The 17,944-nt window shown below is 48.0% G+C and overlaps 1 protein-coding gene across 1 annotated transcript in view; it reads left to right on the forward strand.

Moving 5' to 3' along the window:
• The first annotated feature begins 14,654 nt into the window (after positions 1-14,654).
• NUAK1 (NUAK family kinase 1) overlaps positions 14,655-17,944 on the forward strand; it is a 69,997-nt gene continuing 66,707 nt past the window's right edge. Inside the window, exon 1 of the mRNA XM_060113860.1 lies at positions 14,655-15,142. Coding sequence (XP_059969843.1) covers positions 14,888-15,142 — 255 coding nt within the window. The 5' untranslated portion in view covers positions 14,655-14,887. The remainder of the gene's footprint in view (positions 15,143-17,944) is intronic.

Genomic DNA, 17,944 nt, shown 5'->3' on the forward strand with positions numbered 1-17,944 from the left:
GCCAACTCTGGAACAATGTACCTCCAGTCTTCTTGTCATGCAAGATAATATCATGTCTTCATTGTTTGTCACTTTTACTTCGTTGTTTTGTTCCTTGTTGTTAAAAGCATTCTTATATAAATCCTCTCATTACAGGAGGAAGGTGCATTTTCACTAAGGCTGTTCAAAAGAATGTGCCACATACTAAAAGGTTCTTCCGAAAAAGGTCCAGCAAGTGTACTCCCCCTTTATGGTGACTACTCTGAAATGGACACCATTCATTTTGGATTTATGTGTTTTAATGAATTTAAAAAAAAATCAGTCTCATTTCTTTATAGTTACACACTTGGGCTTTAGCTCAGCTTATTTCAATATTTACTTAGCACCAATTGTATCAAACATAGTAATAGCACTAGTGACACACAATGAAAAAGAGACCCAGACCCTGCCCAGTCCAGGGGGGGGGAGAATAAACAGATAAACAGATAGTTTCAAAAAATGGACATTTCAATGATGATATGGAAGTACAAAGGAGGGGAAGTAGCCACATGGTTGGGGGAGATGAAGGGGGTAGCAAATCCAACCAGGAAAGAGAATATTTATTGAACACCTACTATGTGGTGTACAGAGTATATGAATGCGTGGCTTTTATCTTGAAGTCCTGGTTCTGGAATCCAGATCAGCTCATGAGAACTGCCTTCCTTCCTCATCTTTTCAACATCAGCAGATTAAGGTAGATTAACTTCTACCTCCATAAATGATAGAGAGATGGGTGGGGGAAGCACAGCCAGCATGGACACTAATCAACATACCTAGGATCAACACATTAGGGTTTGCTTATCTTCATAGAGCCAATGAGAGCAAAAGTGTGAGCAGCAGCACTCCAGTGAAACCAATCACAGAAAAGGAACCATGAGCTTTCAAAGCTGGACGGCATTTGTTGACACGATGGGGGCAATGTGGTGCCCCTCTGCATGCCCCTTCCCCACTGCCCTAAGGAACCCTTGGGAGACTTTCGTCAGAGGCTCTGAATCATGCTCTCATGAGAACTCTTGTACTGGATCCAACCCACACTTATGGCTGAGACAATAGCTGAGGTGAGAGGGAGAACGTCCATTCTTACAAGTGAGTGATTCCTACAGGTACCTTCCTGGACATTAAGGCACCAATAAGGCCTTTTATCCCAAAGGAATATATGTGTTTGCATTAAGGTGAAGGTTTAGTCTAGAGAGTTTAGATAATTTTATATTGCAAGATCTTTTAATGTTAAGTAATCTTGTGTGTGTGTGTGTGTGTGTGTGTGTGTGTAATCTGAAAGGCGTCCTCTGATGAGTTTCTACTTATGACAGAGCAAGTGCAATGAACAAAGCCCAGCTCACTGTAGTAAACCCCTATAGCTCTGACCAGGTGCTTGTAAACGGGGACTATGCCAGATACTTCTAAAATAATGAGGATGGAGTTTGTGGGGTCCACTGTCTCTGCAACTCTGTTGTTTATAGGTTTCACTCAAGAGGCCAGAGCCATAATCAAGGTTGGACTTTACAAATCCAGGAAAACATCCTTAGAGGACAAGATCACCCCTGGCCAACATTGCCACGTGGGACTTATTTGCAAAAGGGAAGTTCTCCTTCACCTGCACTGACACTTCTTAAGCTCATCTGGCTATGCTTGAAATTCTGTAATTAGAGTTTCATCCTTTTGGCTAAAGTCAACCAGGCAATCTGTGCCTTGACTTAACAACATTGCTTGGAGAGTGAACCATTACATTTACTGGTCACAAAAGTGATGTTCTCATATTCTTTCCTCTCATTGGATGCCCTGAGCAACCCAGTAAGATAAGTTTGATGATTATACCTGTTTAACTGATGAGGAAACAGAAGCCCAAACAGAAGCCAAAATCTAAACCCTTGGCTTGAATTCCAAATTTCTATGGATGATGTGGCTCTTGGGTCTCACATTGCTCACGTAAAACTTGGACACAATAATGTAATAACACAACTCTCCTGGACGTCATCAGGAAGACCAAATGAAGCATGCTGCTCTTTCGCTTGTTAGTTCCTTCATTCACATTTAGCAGGTGGGTTTTCATAGTTCTGATCTGAGGGGCAGAGGGCTACCAAGATGCATGAGGAGAAATTGCTGTCCCAACAGTAAAAAATAACAATATCTCCCTTTAATTGAGCCCTTATTATGTGCCAGACGCAAGTCACACTTCAATATAATCTTCCCCAAGTTATTTGTTAGGTATTGTTCCCATTTTGTAGATGCAGAAACTGAGGCCCAGAGAAATTAAGCAATTTGCCCAGGTTTTGACTCAGATCCAGAACTTTCATTCTCCATGTACATGGCCTCTCCTACGTTGGACTTCCTCTGCTCTATATTCCCTTCGACATTGGCTGGGCTTCTTTTAGGTACATGCAGCTGGCTGCTATGGAGCCACACAGTCACATGGAGCTCTGACCAGCAGGTAGACCCAGGACCCAAGCAATTTGGTGAGAGCTGCTGGGACATTTTAGGTACTGGGGGCCGAGACTCTCTGGATAATCACTGTATCTTTTTGTGGGTGGATGTGATGAAGCCGGCTGCTCCCCAGCTCCTGCCTCACAGGAGGCCCTTTCCTCTCTTCATGAACTTCCTGGGGGGCTACCCATGGTCCAGTCTTTGTCAGTGTGGGGATCTAGTCCATCGGGCCAGAGGCCACTCATCACCCACCACGTCTGGTAGGAGTGGCTGGTCCTGCTGCTGAAGAGAAAGCCCGCTGGTAACGGGAGAAGGCCAGGGGTGAGAAGCAGAGTGAGAGTCTGGAAGGGGACTGACTGCTGGGTGAAAATACCCCAAGGACGCATTAACTTCCCTAAATGCCCTTCCAGCATAACGAAGGTGTGGAGAAGCCAGTCAGCTGCTCTTTTCAGAGAACGTCAAGGGGGCTGTTCTTTTTTTAAAATAAGTTTATTTATTTTATTTATTTATTTTTGGCTGCGTTGGGTCTTCGTTGCTGCACACGGGTGTTCTCTAGTTGCGGTGAGCGGGGGCTACTCTTTGTTGTGGTGCGCAGGCTTCTCATTGCAGTGGCTTCTCTTGTTGTGGAGCACGGGCTCTAGGCTTCAGTAGTTGTGGCACGCAGGCTCAGTAGTTGTGGCGCACGGGCTTAGTTGCTCCGTGATGTGTGGGATCTTCCCGGACCAGGGATTGAACCCGTGTCCCCTGCATTGGCAGGGGGATTCTTAACCACTGTGCTACCAGGGAAGTCCGGAGGTGGCTGTTCTTTTTGAAAGAGCAGGAGACCAAGCTGAAGCCAAGGAGGGGTTCTTTGTCCTGCCTTTTTTTTTCTGGCTCACTGTACTCTAATCTGGAGGCTGAAAGCTCCGTGCATTCCATTTCCTTATAAAAAGGACATCGAGACCCTGCAACGAACCATGTAGAAAGTATTTCACAAGTGACTTTCACAAACATGCCCCCCACGTTTATTTTTCATTTTGACAATGTCCCTACGATGGAATATTGTTGTCTCCCATTTTACAGGTCACACAGTTAGTGGCAGACCTGGTCCTTTGACTCCATCTTCTATTCTCTTTCCATCACATCACTTCTCCCTGAGTTCTTCAAGTTCTTTGAGTCTGTCCTAGGAGCTGGTCAATTTTTCTGCCCGGTAGTATATATTTTAGGCTTTGATGATCATATGGCTTCTGTTGAAACTACTCAATTCCGCTCTTATAGCTCAAAAGCAGCCATAGACATACATAAATAAATGGGCATGGCTGTGTTCCAAGAAATCTTTATTTATGGCACTGAAATCTGAATTTCATATAATTTGCAGATATCATAAAGCACTATTCTTATTTATTTTTCCAACCACTTAATAATGTGAAAATCAGCCTTAGGTTGTGTAAGACACAAAAACAGGTGGTGCAGGTCCCTGCTCTATCTATATTCATAAAACTGGGGAGCACGCATGCCTCTCTCTTAGGCTTGTATGGATTAAATGAGATCATACAGGGGATGTGCTTTGCACAGGGGACATCATTGCTCTTATAACCCACCTGTAAGAACATGAACTTCCCTGGGCTTCCGTTTCCCCATCTATAAAGAGGGAAGGGTTGGCCACTTGCAGCCCTAGTAGTCTGTGAATTTCTGCCAAATTGCTTCTTAATTTTTAAAAAAATTTTTGCCGTACTGCACAGCATACGGGATCTTAGTTCCCCCACTGGGGATTGAACCTGCGTCCTCTGCAGTGGAAGCACTGAGTCCTAACCATTGGACCACAAGGGAAGTCCCCCAAATTGCTTCTTGATAAAGAGCTTTGACTGCCTGCCTTCTCCTGTTCCTGAGGACACCCATGCATCCTGGGTTGCCCCTGAATTTCTCCATTCCACTTCCGCCAAGTTTTTTTTTTTTTCCTCAGTCCTGGTCATTAGGTATTTTGTGTCTTGTCTTGCCCTGAAGTGAACTAGAGTTCTTCTGCCTGTTTCATAGAGATTTTCGTGGGCAGAGGCTCAGCCACTTGGTGGTGCTGTGGGAAAATGTTTCTTCTCATAAAGCCACCTGGAAGTTTCTCCCAGAGAACTTCAGGTTTCAAGGGAGGAACACCAGAAATGGCACTTCTGGGGAAAAAGAGGTGAGGTTCATACCCGGGCATGAGTTTTCTGCCTTGGTCCACATCCTGTTAATTTGGGCAGTCAGGGCTCTGAGTTTTGAGGTTTTAGGAATCCCGAGTGGGGTGCTTGCATTGGAGGGGCTATGGGAAGACAGATCTGGGGAGACTCCCAATTCATCCGAATTCCTGGCTGTTTCCCAGATGTCCCCTCTTCTGTCTTGTTGGGGGAGGGAGTCAGTCTCTCTCCTGTCCAAACAAAACATGCAATTCTCTTTGGAGCCATTCAAATGGCCTTTATCTTTCAGTGAGCTGACTTTTTGTGATTTTTATAGAACTGCTGTTTGCGAGATGTGATGTTGCTTGGATACTAGCTGTGGTGGAGCCCAAATACCTGAGTTTGAGTCCTGGCTCCCCATTTGTGAGCTGCCAGAACTTAGATAAGGCACTCAATCTCTTAGCACATCAAGTGTATGTGGGGAAAGTAAAAATCTCTAATCCTAAGTAAAATATCATTATGAGAATGAAAAGAAGCCAGTCGTGTGAAGGCATTTGTAAGGTGTCAAGCAAGATACTGATGGGAGGTATTAGAAACTTCCCGAAGGCAAAGGACTCCATTGATTACTCTTGATCCCCAGTCCTGGCACAAGGAGTGCATCTTACAGATGCTCAAGGAACATTTGTTGCATGAATAAATGAAACCGGTGGATGCAGAGAGCATGAAGGGAAGGGGAGACTGGAAATGTGTCTGTTAAATTAAGGGTTTCAAAGGATGAGGCTGCAGAAGGAGCTGGAACAGCAGACCCTTGAGAGGAATTTGGGGCACCTGCCTCATCTGCGGGGAAGGCAGCTAACGCATCCTTCACCAGCTGGCTGCCTGGGCAGCCTGGCTCCGGTTGGGCCCAGCTGTCAGGCCCCGGGCTGTCTAAGGCCTGGGGAACTGCTCTAGAGCAGGTGGACCAAAGAACTTCTGCCATCACAGGCAGGCTGGTGACATGCCTGGAATGCCCTCCCTCTCGAGCCTGCTTTTAGAGCTTAGGACCTATATCCCAGGGTTAGAAATACAAACAAAGACAGGTAAATATAGGCAATTATGTAGGATATCTAGAGCCCAGGACTATTTTTCCCTGACCTAACATTTTTTGTTTGTTTCTTTGGGACAGAATTACTTGGGAAACAGTAATTGCTTTACATGGTTGTTATAGCTGGTAGAATAAATTTAATAATATTATTAATTAAACCGTAAGATAGCAGCTCCCAGTTTGTCAGTGCTTACTACATGCCTATGTAGGTATTATGCTTAAACACTTCATAGACATCATCTTATTTAGTCATATAAGGTAAGCATTAACCCTGCAGGATCACATCGCACAACTCTAAAAGGTAAGTATTACTATGATACCCATTTTACAGATGAGGGAACTGAGGTTTAATCTTTAATTACTTACTGGGGTCATGGAGCTAGCAGATGAAAGAGCTGGAACTCAAATTATTCATCCATCCATTAATTCATTCCACAAATAATGATTGAGCACCTATTATATACCAGGTACTGGGGATTCATGAGCAAGTAATATAGATAAAAATCTCTGCTTTGTCCAGACAGACACAACAAATAAGTAGATTGTATAATATTATACACTGGTCAATGCAATGGTGAAGAATAAAGGGGGTAAGGAGCACCAGTGGTGGGGTGAGGGAGAAGAGGGTGGGCTGCAATTTTAAACAGGATGATCAGGAAAGACCCCACGGGCCAGGTTACATCTGAGCAACAGTAGAAGGTGCTGCTGGGTTGCTGAGTTGTGTGGAAGTGAGTCAGAGAGTATAACTTTAATGCCTTTGAACTTTGCCCAGTGGGGCAAATTGAAAAATTGGAGTCCAAGGAAGACTTCTACGGATTTACCTTTCTCTTAAGTTCATTCTTTCTTTCTGGGGGTATGCATTTCCAGAGTAAGAAATAAGAAGGTAAATTAGGGAGGAAGTAAAGGTAGTCAAATTCATCCATCCATCCGATGTTTATATGGCACACATTATCAGCCAGATCTATACTTCTATTAGAATGAAGAATAAGATTGAGCTCTGTACTGCTGGATATAATGGCTATTAGCCACATGTGGCTATTGAGTGCTTGAAATATGGCTGTGTGACTGGGGAACTAAATTTTTAATTTCATACAATTAACTAAAATTCAAAGTATAAAACCTTGGAGCAGTGGAAAATATTTTTCTGTTAAATACAACTTTATTTTTTTGCTAGGGTTACATTTCAGTTTAACCATTGCAAACTTAGCTCTGAATTAAGATTTACTGTAAGTGTAAATTATGCAAAAAGAATGTAAAATATCTCATCAATAAGTTTTTTTTTTTTTTTTTTTTTTTTGCAGTACACGGGCCTCTCACTGTTGTGGCCTCTCCCATTGCGGAGCACAGGCTGCGGACGCGCAGGCTCAGCGGCCATGGCTCACGGGCCCAGCCGCTCCGCGGCATGTGGGATCCTCCCAGACCGGGGCACGAACCCGTGTCCCCTGCATCGGCAGGCGGACTCTCAACCACTGCGCCACCAGGGAAGCCCCCAATAAGTTTTTATATTGAATACATGTTGATTGCATATTGAAATAATATCTTGAACATACTAGGTTAAATAAAATATATGATTAAAATTAATTTCTCTTGTTTTTCTTTTTTAGCTCATTTTTAATGTGGCTGCTAGAAAAGTTTAAATGTTATACATGGCTCACATTATATTTCTATTGGACGGTGCTGTTCTAGACCTGACTACCCTGGAGCTCTCAGGCAACTGGGCAGAGCTGGGCACATAACTGAATAACTGTGCTACCATGAGGTAAGCGCTGTAATAGACTCAGGAACTGAGTGTTCTGGGGCGAGAGCCTTCAGTTCTGATTAGCACAGGATCAGAGGCAGAGTGATATCTTAAGCTAGGTGTCCGAGGTGAGTAGGAGTTTGTCATCTGGAGCACAGGAAGGGGGGTGTCCCAGGCATTGGGTGCAGCACGTATAAAGGTGGAGAGAAATGAAACAGTGAGAAGTACCCCAGAAACCATGGGCGCTTGGTGGAAGGAGGTGGTGTGGATATGAATCAGGAGAGGGCCGTTAGGGTCAGACCTTGCAGGGAAAGAGAAGCCGGCATTGCTCAGGAAGAGAAAGACACATGGCTGGGCCCCCGCGTGCCAGCCACTATGCCAGGTGCTTTCTCCTGTATTAGCCTATATTAGCTCATTCGTTGACTCCACACAAACTTGTTGAGTACCTACTATGTGCTGGTCATTGTTCTGGATGCTGAATATACAGAGGGAACAAGACAAAGTGTCTGCTTTCAGAGACATGAAGGTCATAATATACAGGACAAGGAGGAAAGAGAAGAAACCAAGGTCAGAGAGGTCGAGTGACTTGGGCAAAGTCACACAGCTGGTGACAGGTAGGACCAGTATTCTGATCTGGGTCTTTCTGATGCTAATGCTGATGCTCTTAGTACCCTGTCAAGCTGCCCTGTATGTTAGGCCAAGGACTTTGAACTTTGTCCTGAAGGCCATAGGAGATCAGTAGAGGAGGTAGATACAGGGTCAGATAGACGTTTGTTTTAGGAACGACATATGGTGACCACGTGGGGGAAGGATGGCAGAAAGGAGACTGACTAAAGAGCTATAGTCCTTGCTTTGTAGTTCTTATAGGTGCCTCTCCTTAGCCCTCGTCAGAGTCACCTCCCCTGTCCTTCTCCAAATCACTTCCCTCCCTCCTCAAGCCTATTTTCAGTACAGTGGTTGCAGGGAGACTTCTCAAACCCAAATCTGATTATGTCACTTCTCTCATCAGATTGGTCAATGGCTTCCTGCCTGACTCAGAATAAAAGCCAAAGTCCTCCCACCATTCCACAAAGCCCTAGAGGATGGGGTCCTCTGTTAACTCTCCGGCCTCAACTCCTATTCCACTCTACTCGCAGTGACCTCCTCACTGTTCCATCAACAGGCCAAGGATATTCCTGCCTCAAGGCACTTACCAGACCCTATGGCTGGGAGGGTCTTCCCCCTGATATCCATATCGTTCCCCAGAGACCCAGATGGTATATTCTCTCGCTTCCTTGGAGCCTCTGCTCAAATGTCACCTTATCAGAAAGCCTTTTCCTTACTGCCCTCATCATTCTCTACCTCCTTACCTTGCTTTATTCTTCTTGCTAGCCCTTACCGTTACCGGACACATAATACATTTATTTGTCTATCTATAAACCAAACAAAGGCAGGGGCTTCGTTTTTGTTCACTTCTGTATCCCGAGTACCTAGAATCATGGTGAGCCCATGGTAAGCACTTAGCTCACGTGACTGAGTGCATTCGCCCATGCAGGGAGCGAAACGTAGAGAATTCTTTGTATCTCCCCAACCTGCCCAGAACGCCCCATGTAACCTCAAGGAAACCCAAAGGCTCTTCCACTGTAGCCAGTTAGAGTTCTTCCCACATGACCCCAGTGCATCCCTGCATGTGACACGTGTACTCTCTTGACTTTCTGGCAGCCACTCTTTCCAGGGTGGTATGGTATTGTTTGCTCCTGCTGGAGTCCTGCCAGTATTTTCCTTGTTGATGGGGAATTTATCACATTTCAGTTTCTTTTCTCGATAACAGAACCTTCCAACGAATCCCCGCTGTTGTATTCCCACAGGAAGCCGGTATCTTATTTTTCAGTATAAAGTTTAGGACAGAGAAAACAAAGCGAATGGAGCTGCTGCCAATCGTCCACTTGCCCCATTCTCTTCACACGTGCATGAAGAAGGGAGGAAAAGAAGGAATGTGCCGGGAATGTAAAACTGAAATCTCCAAAAGGGATCGCAAATTGTCAGCCCCGAGGGGCGTCTCGCCTGATGACAGGATTCCACAGAGAGGCGAAGGTACCTGCCCAAAGTACCACCTCTGGGTACAGCAGGGGCCAGGAGCCCTGTCTCTTGTCCCGTTGGTTGTCTCCATACCCCGGTGGATACCCAAAGTGATGCTTTTCCCAACAGGACCCTTTTGTCCCCTCAGTCACCAAAGAGATGAGAAGAACGGAAAGTAGGATCTCAGTCTGGGTTATTTCAGTTGAATCCTTGTAATATCAATGGATTTTACTGAAAATTCTGCTTCCTGGTGTCATCTGTCAGCCCCCCTGAAAAGGTCTTCCCTTGTATCCTTTTATACACATAATGTAATACCAGTGGGAAGATGGCAAAAAATAATAACAGCCAACATTTATTGGATGCGATCTCGTGTCATCTTGTGTTGCTCTTAGTGTCTTTTTTGTTTGTTTTGCATTAACTCAATCAATCCTCAACAGAAACCCTTTGAGCTAGGTATTATTAGTGTCCCATTTTAAAGATGGGGAAACTGAGAAACAAAGAAGTTGCCCAAGATCACACAGTTTGAAAGTGGTAGAGCCAGGATTTGAACTCAGCTGGTTCTGATTCTGGAGCCTACGCCCTTAACCACCGTTTTTACTGTTTCTCTAGCTACTTAGCAGGGAGAGAAACACAGCTTCTGTTTTGATTTACGAGGAAATTTTAGTTTTTATTTTAAGTATATATTCCACATTCAAGTAGCCTGGGCTCTCCCAAGAAGTTTGGTGGCTGGAGGTCAGTTGAATGCTGTAAATTGTGTTTATTACCCACAGACTAGAAACTTCAGGAAGATGAGACTAGGCCCGTCTCGTTACAGTGCATTCTCAGCCCCAGATGCCTGGTATGTAGTGAGAAAAAAAGAACTATTGTTGAATGACTAAATTTGTTCCTTACTAGTTTTATGACTATTGAATACTACTCTTGTTTGATCGCAGATACTTGTAACCTGGGAAAAATTAAAGGAAAAACTCCTGCTCCAAATAATAAGCTTTCTCCTTAAATAAGCAAGCGGACAGAGAACATAAAAGTGGCATTCTGGGCTCCAACTATTCAGAGGGTTGTTATAATCTTCCATTTTGCTTTTTATATGTAAATACAGACAGTATAAGCTCTCTATATTAGTTAGGGTAGTACTAGCTGCTGTAACAAAGAAACCCTCTAATTTCAGGGGCTTAACACAATAGAAGTTTACTTCTCATTCATGCACCAGTCGAATATCCTGGTCAGAGGGTGACTTTATTCTTCAAGGTGCTGCAGGGACACAGGCTTCTTTTATTTGCTGACTCCACCATCTTCTGGGGCCTTGGAATCCTCTGCTTCCAGCTAGGCAAGGTGGGGAAGGTATACCCGTTTTTCAACACCCTGGTCTAGAAGTAATGCATATCACTTTTGCTTATATCTCACTAGAGATAACCAGTCATATGGCCACACTGGGATGCAAAGGAGGCTGGGAAATATATCCCCAGCGGAGCAGCTGTGGAAGAAGCATGAATATTTGGCGGGCATCTAGAAATCCGCCCCTGTGAAGAATAAGCGTCTGCCTGGGTTGCTTTTTATTGTAGGACGTCTACCAGACAACATAAGTTAGAAATGTCACAACCTTAGGTAACGTTCCAAAACCTCATCTAGAAAAATGGAAGACTCGTGTCAACCAAAGCATATGCATTCATTGACGTGAGCTGGGATGTTAGGCAGCTTGGAACGGGGGTTAGAGCAAAGCCTGATCACAGGTAACTTAACCTCTTTGAGACTCAGCGTTAACAGCCAAGTGGGGATCATAACACCCATCTTGTGGTTTTATGATGATTAGAGGTAATACATATAAAGGTCGTGGCAGACAGTAGATAAACCGTAACTGGTATTACTATGTTTTTGAACAAAGATTTCTCAAGAGAGCAAACACTCTTTCTTTTAAATTGCTTTGAAATAGAAAGTGTAGTAAAGAACAAGTAGGGAGCCTTATGTAAATATAAGTTGTAGGACCGTGTGGATGTCATGCTTCCAACTGCTGACGTGACAACATTGGTCCCATATCCAGAATGAAACCAGAAATCAGAGTCTAATCAGGCAGTATGGTTACCCTGCTTGTAACTGCCTGAATTCTAGTAGGAGCCCTAAGAAGACAAAAAATAAGTATACTACTAATAGTCATGACTTATTGAGTGTATACATTATGTCTCTTAATCCTCACACCAACCCCCTGGGACATACTGTTACCCCTGCCAAATACCTCCTATGTTATTACCATTGCCATTTTGCAGATGAGAGAACCGAGGGGCAGAGAAGGAAAAGAATTGTCCAAGATGCTCAGTTACGCATGGTGGAACAGGGATTTGAATCCAGACAGTCTGACTCCAGAACTCAAGTTCCTAACCAAGGAGCCTGGGATCTTGTTGGAGGAAATGCTTTATCTATGTGAAAACACTTGAGCACAATGCATGAGAACATTGTGCTGAAGTGTGGTTCAAATTATAAATGCTATAGGAATTCAGTCGGGAGAGGAACTCTCTGTGCTTGGGCATGACTGTGTGCCAGGCATTGTACTGTTTCCATCCTTTCCATTTAAGGAGAGGTAGCACAGCATACGTGGAAGAAGAACATACACTTTGGAACTGGACAGGTAGTATTCAAATCCCGGCACTGCTATTTACAGCCTGTGTAATCCCAGGCAAATTACTTAACCTTTCTGATATGGCTTCCTCAACCGAAAACAGGGTTTCCTGTCATAAAATAGGTTCGGCACATGCTAGGTGTTATTCACGTAATAAATACTGATTAAGTCCCAGGCACTTGGGAGCATCTCTATCAGCCAGAATAAGCAACGTTATGCTGCTATAATAAATAACCCCTATATCTCCCTGGTTTAACATGGGTTTAATATTTGCTCATACTACTTTTCCAATGCAGGTTAACTGGGACAGCTCTGCCATCTTTACAGAGGCCCAGGCTGGATGACGGAGGCTCTATCTCTGTACTTCATGGTTGTCATGATAAGATTGCCAAGACTGAACTTGCAGGATTGTCAAGACATGCGCATTTGCCCATTGGTCCTTAAAAGTTTCTACCTAAAAGCAATGCACATCACTGCTCTCATTCCATTGGCCCATGCAAGCCATACGGCCAAATCTAATTTCAAGAGGATGGGGTAGCAGATTCTTACCATGTCCCTGGGAAGGGAAAGACCCAGAAAATATTTGGTTAACAATTTTAATTACCGCTACAGACACGATCTGTTTATCTGTAAAACAGACCCACTAATCTATACTTTAAGAAGAAGAAACTGAAGCTCTGAGAGGTTGAGTCATTTGACCAAGGTCACACAGCCTATCCACTGGGAAGCCAGGCTCAACCTGCATGTTACTCACTCTGACTTTTTAATCTACATACACAACGTCTACAGACTTTGTATAAAAGCAGAATAGTTGCAGGATGGGGGCAGGGAGGCCCTAAAAGCGTGGAGGACAGAATAGGAATTGAATAAACATGGCCGTTGTGTTTGTATTAAGCGATAACCAGCGTGCTCCTGGGGAAAGCAAAAAGGGACAGCGGGGTTTATGTCAAGCATCAGTAGAAGAGAAGTTTGGACAGAGAAGAATACCAAGCACAGGAGTGTGGCATAGAGAGGATATGATGACTGCAGTGTTATAGGCCATGACTCTGGCAGCAGGGAGGGGGTTTGCGGGGAGGACATGCTGTTGCCGGAGTCCACGGTAAGGTGATAAGGGACAGACAGGAGTGAAGACAGCAGGAATGTAGAAGGGATGAACCTGAGAGCTGCAGAGGAAGGGCGAGCCCAGCTCACTGGTGAAAAAGTAAGAACCACCAAGCCATCTGCAGAACGCACCAGACATCCTTCATACCTCACTGTTCCCATCCTAGTCTGGTACACTGCACCATTTATAAAAAAAATTCCTAAGGTTTCTTGTCCTTTTGCCTTCTTTATTTTTCCTTGCTGCTTCTTAGAAGAACGGGGCGGCCTGGCTGCAGACGTAGGCCCTTCCTGCCTAACCCTCGCTTGTGGCGGGTAGAGTGCCTGGTACCATGTCCAGGATCTGGCCATTTCAGTTAAAGGAAAACTCTAAAGGCCCAAGGGGCCGAGAGGCCTGCAAGTCGCCTCTGGCTTCAGCAGGCCCCAGGCCCTGCTCCATTCGAGGCCCCTGGTTTGCCCACCTCCAAAGGCAGCATTGGCGGGCAGGGTGGGCACCCAGCTCTCCTCCTCTGTCAGCCGACGCCCTCCTCTCTCTGGATGGTGTCGGAGGGCGGCAGTGCGGCGGCGGGCCCCAGATTCAGCCTCCTAGCCTCCCTCCCTCCCCGACTCCGCCTTTCTTCGGGGAGGGCGCGGCGCCGGGCTCAGCGCGCCCCTCTTGGGGTTTTCGGGGGCGCGCAGCTGCCCGGGGCGAGCAGCCCTTCCACTGCCGCGGCGGGGGTCTGCGAGGCGGGGGTGCCAGCCCCGGCGGGGCGGAGGGGGCTGAGCACCGCGGCTGGGCAGGGGTGGCCGTGACTCACCGCCTGTAACCCAACACCCGCGCTGCTCCCCTCCCCCAGCCTCTCCCCCGTCTCCGGCCTGGCGGCCGCGGCGACACCCAAAAGAAAATGAAGGGGCGCCCGAGCCCGCGGCGCCCCCGGCCGGATCGCGAGAGGGCCCCGGTGGCCCTCGGCTCCGAGCGCTCTAGCCTGCCCGGCCCCGGGGCTCGGCGAGCCACCGCCGCAGCCGCCGCCGCCGCCGCCAGGGCGCGAGCAGGAAGGGAGGCCGAGCGGCCGGAGCAGGAGTCGGAGGAGGCGGTGGCGGCGGCCGAGGGCCCGCGGTAGTTGCGGCGGGCGAGCCCGGGGAGGGGTCGCCCGGGCTGGGAATCCCCCGTCTCCGTCCCGGCCGAGCGAGGACAAAGCCCGCCGGCCGCCGCCGCCGCGGCCTAGGCGGCGCGGCACAAAGGGCGAGTCGCGACACGCACCCGTCCCCCTCCCAGTTCGGGGTGGCCCCGGGTCCCGGGAGGTGGGGGAAGCCCCGGCCGCCCCGCCCCTCGCCCCCCTCCCCCGGGGCCGGCCCGCGCTCGCCGCCTCCGCCCCGTCTGCGCGTCTTCCCGGGGAGGGGTCCGGGGGCGCGGCGCCCCACATAACACTCCCCCTTCTGCGCTCGGAGCCACCCCTCTCCCCTCCCTCCTGCGAACACCACCGCCTCCCCCGCCACCGCCGCCACCTCGCCCGACGCGCCGCAGCTCGCCGCGGCTGGTGGGCGGTGCGCGGATCGTGCGCGCCGGGGGCGCCAGATGTGCGGTCCCCGCCGCTGCCAGTGACCCAGCCGCAGCCCGGGCGGGAGCCGGCCGCCTACCCAATGCTGCGGGGGCGACCTTGAGCGCGCCCAGGTTTCCCTCGGCGGGGACCCAGACACCGCGAGCGCCGTGCCCTGTCCTGCCCTCTCCGGCCCGGCTTGCCCCGCGTTCGGACATGGAGGGGGCCGCTGCGCCCGCGGCCGGGGACTGCCCGGACTTGGGGCCGGGGGCTCCGGGCTCTCCCCCGGAGGCGGGGGCGGGGGCGACAGCAGCCCCCGCGGCGGCGGCCCCGGAGCCCAGGAAGCCGCACGGGGTGAAGCGGCATCACCACAAGCACAACTTGAAACACCGCTACGAGCTGCAGGAGACCCTGGGCAAAGGCACCTACGGCAAAGTCAAGCGGGCCACCGAGAGGTTTTCGGGCCGAGTGGTGAGTTGGGGGGAGACCCGGGGGGCTCGGGCTAGACGCGGCTGGGGACCCAGCGCGCGCGCGGCGGGGTCTGGGGCGCAGAGGAGGGTCTCTTGTCCGAGAGGGGGCTTCCCGGGAACCCCCAGACAGATTCCTCACTCTCCCCCCAGCTCCCCGTGACTCAGGCGTGTCTTTCTCCCGAAACACTTGTTACATCCTGTCTGCGCATATTTTGGGGGTTTTGATCCCATCAGCAAAGTAGTGTTTATGATTTGCAAACACTTTGCAACGTCGGGACCGTTGGGGTCTCCCTCGCGGGCATGCATTCATTCCCTGGAATGCCTTATTGCTTTAACTCCAGACAGAACCACAAACTCAGCCCGGAGCTGGTCCCCCAAGCCCCATGTCCTGTAGATGAATGAGACCCCCCTCCCCTGCATCCTCACACTCCCCGTTACCGCGATGCTGCTGTCGCTGCAAGGGAGGACGGACTCCTGCCTGTTTTTAAGAGAGAAGGTTAGGCGACAAAAGTAAAGGCTGCTGCATGCCTGAGGGTTATGACAGTTTGTTGCTGGCTTCTGGGAGAACTGAAATGCCTAGGGCATGGACACCCACACGGACGTGGAGTTGCAGACTCAACTGCATTTCAGGCCCTGGCTGCAGGGCTACTACATTGCTTAAGGGGTCTGCCCCAGCCACCCCACTCTTTGTGACAGCCGAAACCCTGCCAGGGTCCCAAGACCATTTACACAGCCCCAAGTAGCGCCTCGAGTGCCTTGGGGTCTCTGCATTGTCCCAACCTCGGTGTGTTGTCATTTTCCTTTCTGCAGAACGGGCCCTTGAAATCCACACTGCTTGTGGCTGGAGGTTTGGGTTCAAAGTGACTGACTGTTGCAGAAAGATTTTGTGTGGTGTGTGGCAGGAAATTAACATGGCTCTTTGATTTGCAGCATATCAGATGGATTTTAATCGATTGGGGGCCAAAGTCAGGAACTAATTATGGGACTCCTTGTGTACACTTTTGGGGGCTGTTTCAGGTCCCAGGTTGCTTATAAACTTAACAAATGACCATAGGGGACAAGCAAAATGGACTGTTGAATGAGGTGGTAGGTTAATGTCAGTATTTTTCTTTTGCATCTTTGCAGGGACAGTTCTGTGGACAAAATGGGGCATCAGTCAGAAAGTTCAGCCCCCAAATTCTCAAATATTTGGTTACCTGGGTAACTCCCTCATTCTAGGCTTCACTCTTTGGGTTGATACGGCTTTATCCTATAGCCTAAAAAAAGTCTGTTACAGGTTAATTGGAAATTTGAGAGATTGTACCTTGTATTTTTAAGTTGTCGACTATCAACAAATTCTATAGCAAGCAAGTCGTTGAGGGGGCAGGTGCCATTTTTGTAGGTTGAAAAATTTCAAGAGGAGATGGTAGTAAAGATGACCTTTGAGGAGCACACTGGCAGGTCTGTGGAAGAGGAGGCTGAGAAACGTGCACTTCATTCATGCTTTTCGTCTGAGGTGATATTCCCCAGGCTGGATGTTGAATAAGCAAAAACTAAGCCTAGCTCCTTGCTCATGTTGTCTTAATAGCTGTTGAAGAATCGCGCTGGGAAGTTGGAAAGCGGAGTAATGAAAACCAGACGCGGTTGGAGCTGCAGGTTGAGGATGTGAGCTTGTGAGGGGTTGAGTGGTAAGGGTGTGTCTGGGATTTGTGAGGGGACACAGATACCAGAAGCCTGGGGAGCTGCCGCTAACTGCAAGAGTGAAAGCTTGTCTCATGGCAGACATCTTTCTGAGCTTCACTGGGGCCTCAGGTATTTGTCTTGCTGTCTGATCCACGGACTAGGGTAGAGTGAAAGGGATTGCATCAGTAGACGGGAGCCTGCCTTTCTCTTTTGGTGGGTATCTTTCCCTTTATTTGCAGAAACTCTGAGCATTCCGTCGGGATTTAGTCGAGTGGCCACTAGGGGGCGCCCTGAGAACGGAAGAGGCTCATTTCACGGCCGCAAGATTTGAGTCCTGCTCTGGTATTGTCCAGCCCTAGTTCAGTTTCCCATTGTGCTATTCATTTCAGCTCCATCTCATGTTTTACTCAAAAATTATGCAAAGATTTTGAATCTGGTAGCATATCCACATCCAGAAACTGGCAATCCCCAGACTGCTTTCTACTTGATAGATAAACTTAGGATGTTAGCAAAATCATCTGGTGAAAACCCTGCATTAAGCAGATGGGAAAACCGAGGTTGGGTGAAGGGAAGGCTTCCTTGGCCTCAAGTCCTTCCCCTGCTGAGCACACTGCTCACAGATGGTGTCAGAACTTAAGTGAGAAACAGGAATTGTCAGGTGGAAAATTCCCTGTGCCTGACTGGACAGAAAATAAAACAAACATCAAACAAATTGGTCAGCAAGTTGTTCTTGCCTGTACAGTGCTTGGTGACTCAGAATCTGTCAAGAGCAGCAAGGAATTTTCATCTGAAGTGTGAACTTGGAGTTTTCTTCTGGTTCTAAGGATGCACTAAAATCCACAATTTGATTTTGGGGTGCAGTTTAGGAGAATTCAGAGCACGCTGTCTCAATTCTACCTTTTAGGTCTTTGGGTAGAATTGTGAAGTGATGCTTTATTTTCATTTGTACCCACGCCCTTCAGAGCACTTCCCAAGAGGAGCGGTGACTTTCAGCTCCTTTGCCAATGTGAGTGGCGGAAATCGGGTGCTGGGTGTCAGGCTCCATGAGATGCTGTGAAATCAGCCCCCCTGAGACAGAGAAGTGTTTAAGAATAAGAATGTTGTGGCTTTTAATTGCACGTCTGCAAGGGCCTTCTGAATC

This window comes from Mesoplodon densirostris, chromosome 11 (genome assembly GCF_025265405.1).
Source record: "Mesoplodon densirostris isolate mMesDen1 chromosome 11, mMesDen1 primary haplotype, whole genome shotgun sequence".
NCBI classification, from domain to species: domain Eukaryota; kingdom Metazoa; phylum Chordata; class Mammalia; order Artiodactyla; family Ziphiidae; genus Mesoplodon; species Mesoplodon densirostris.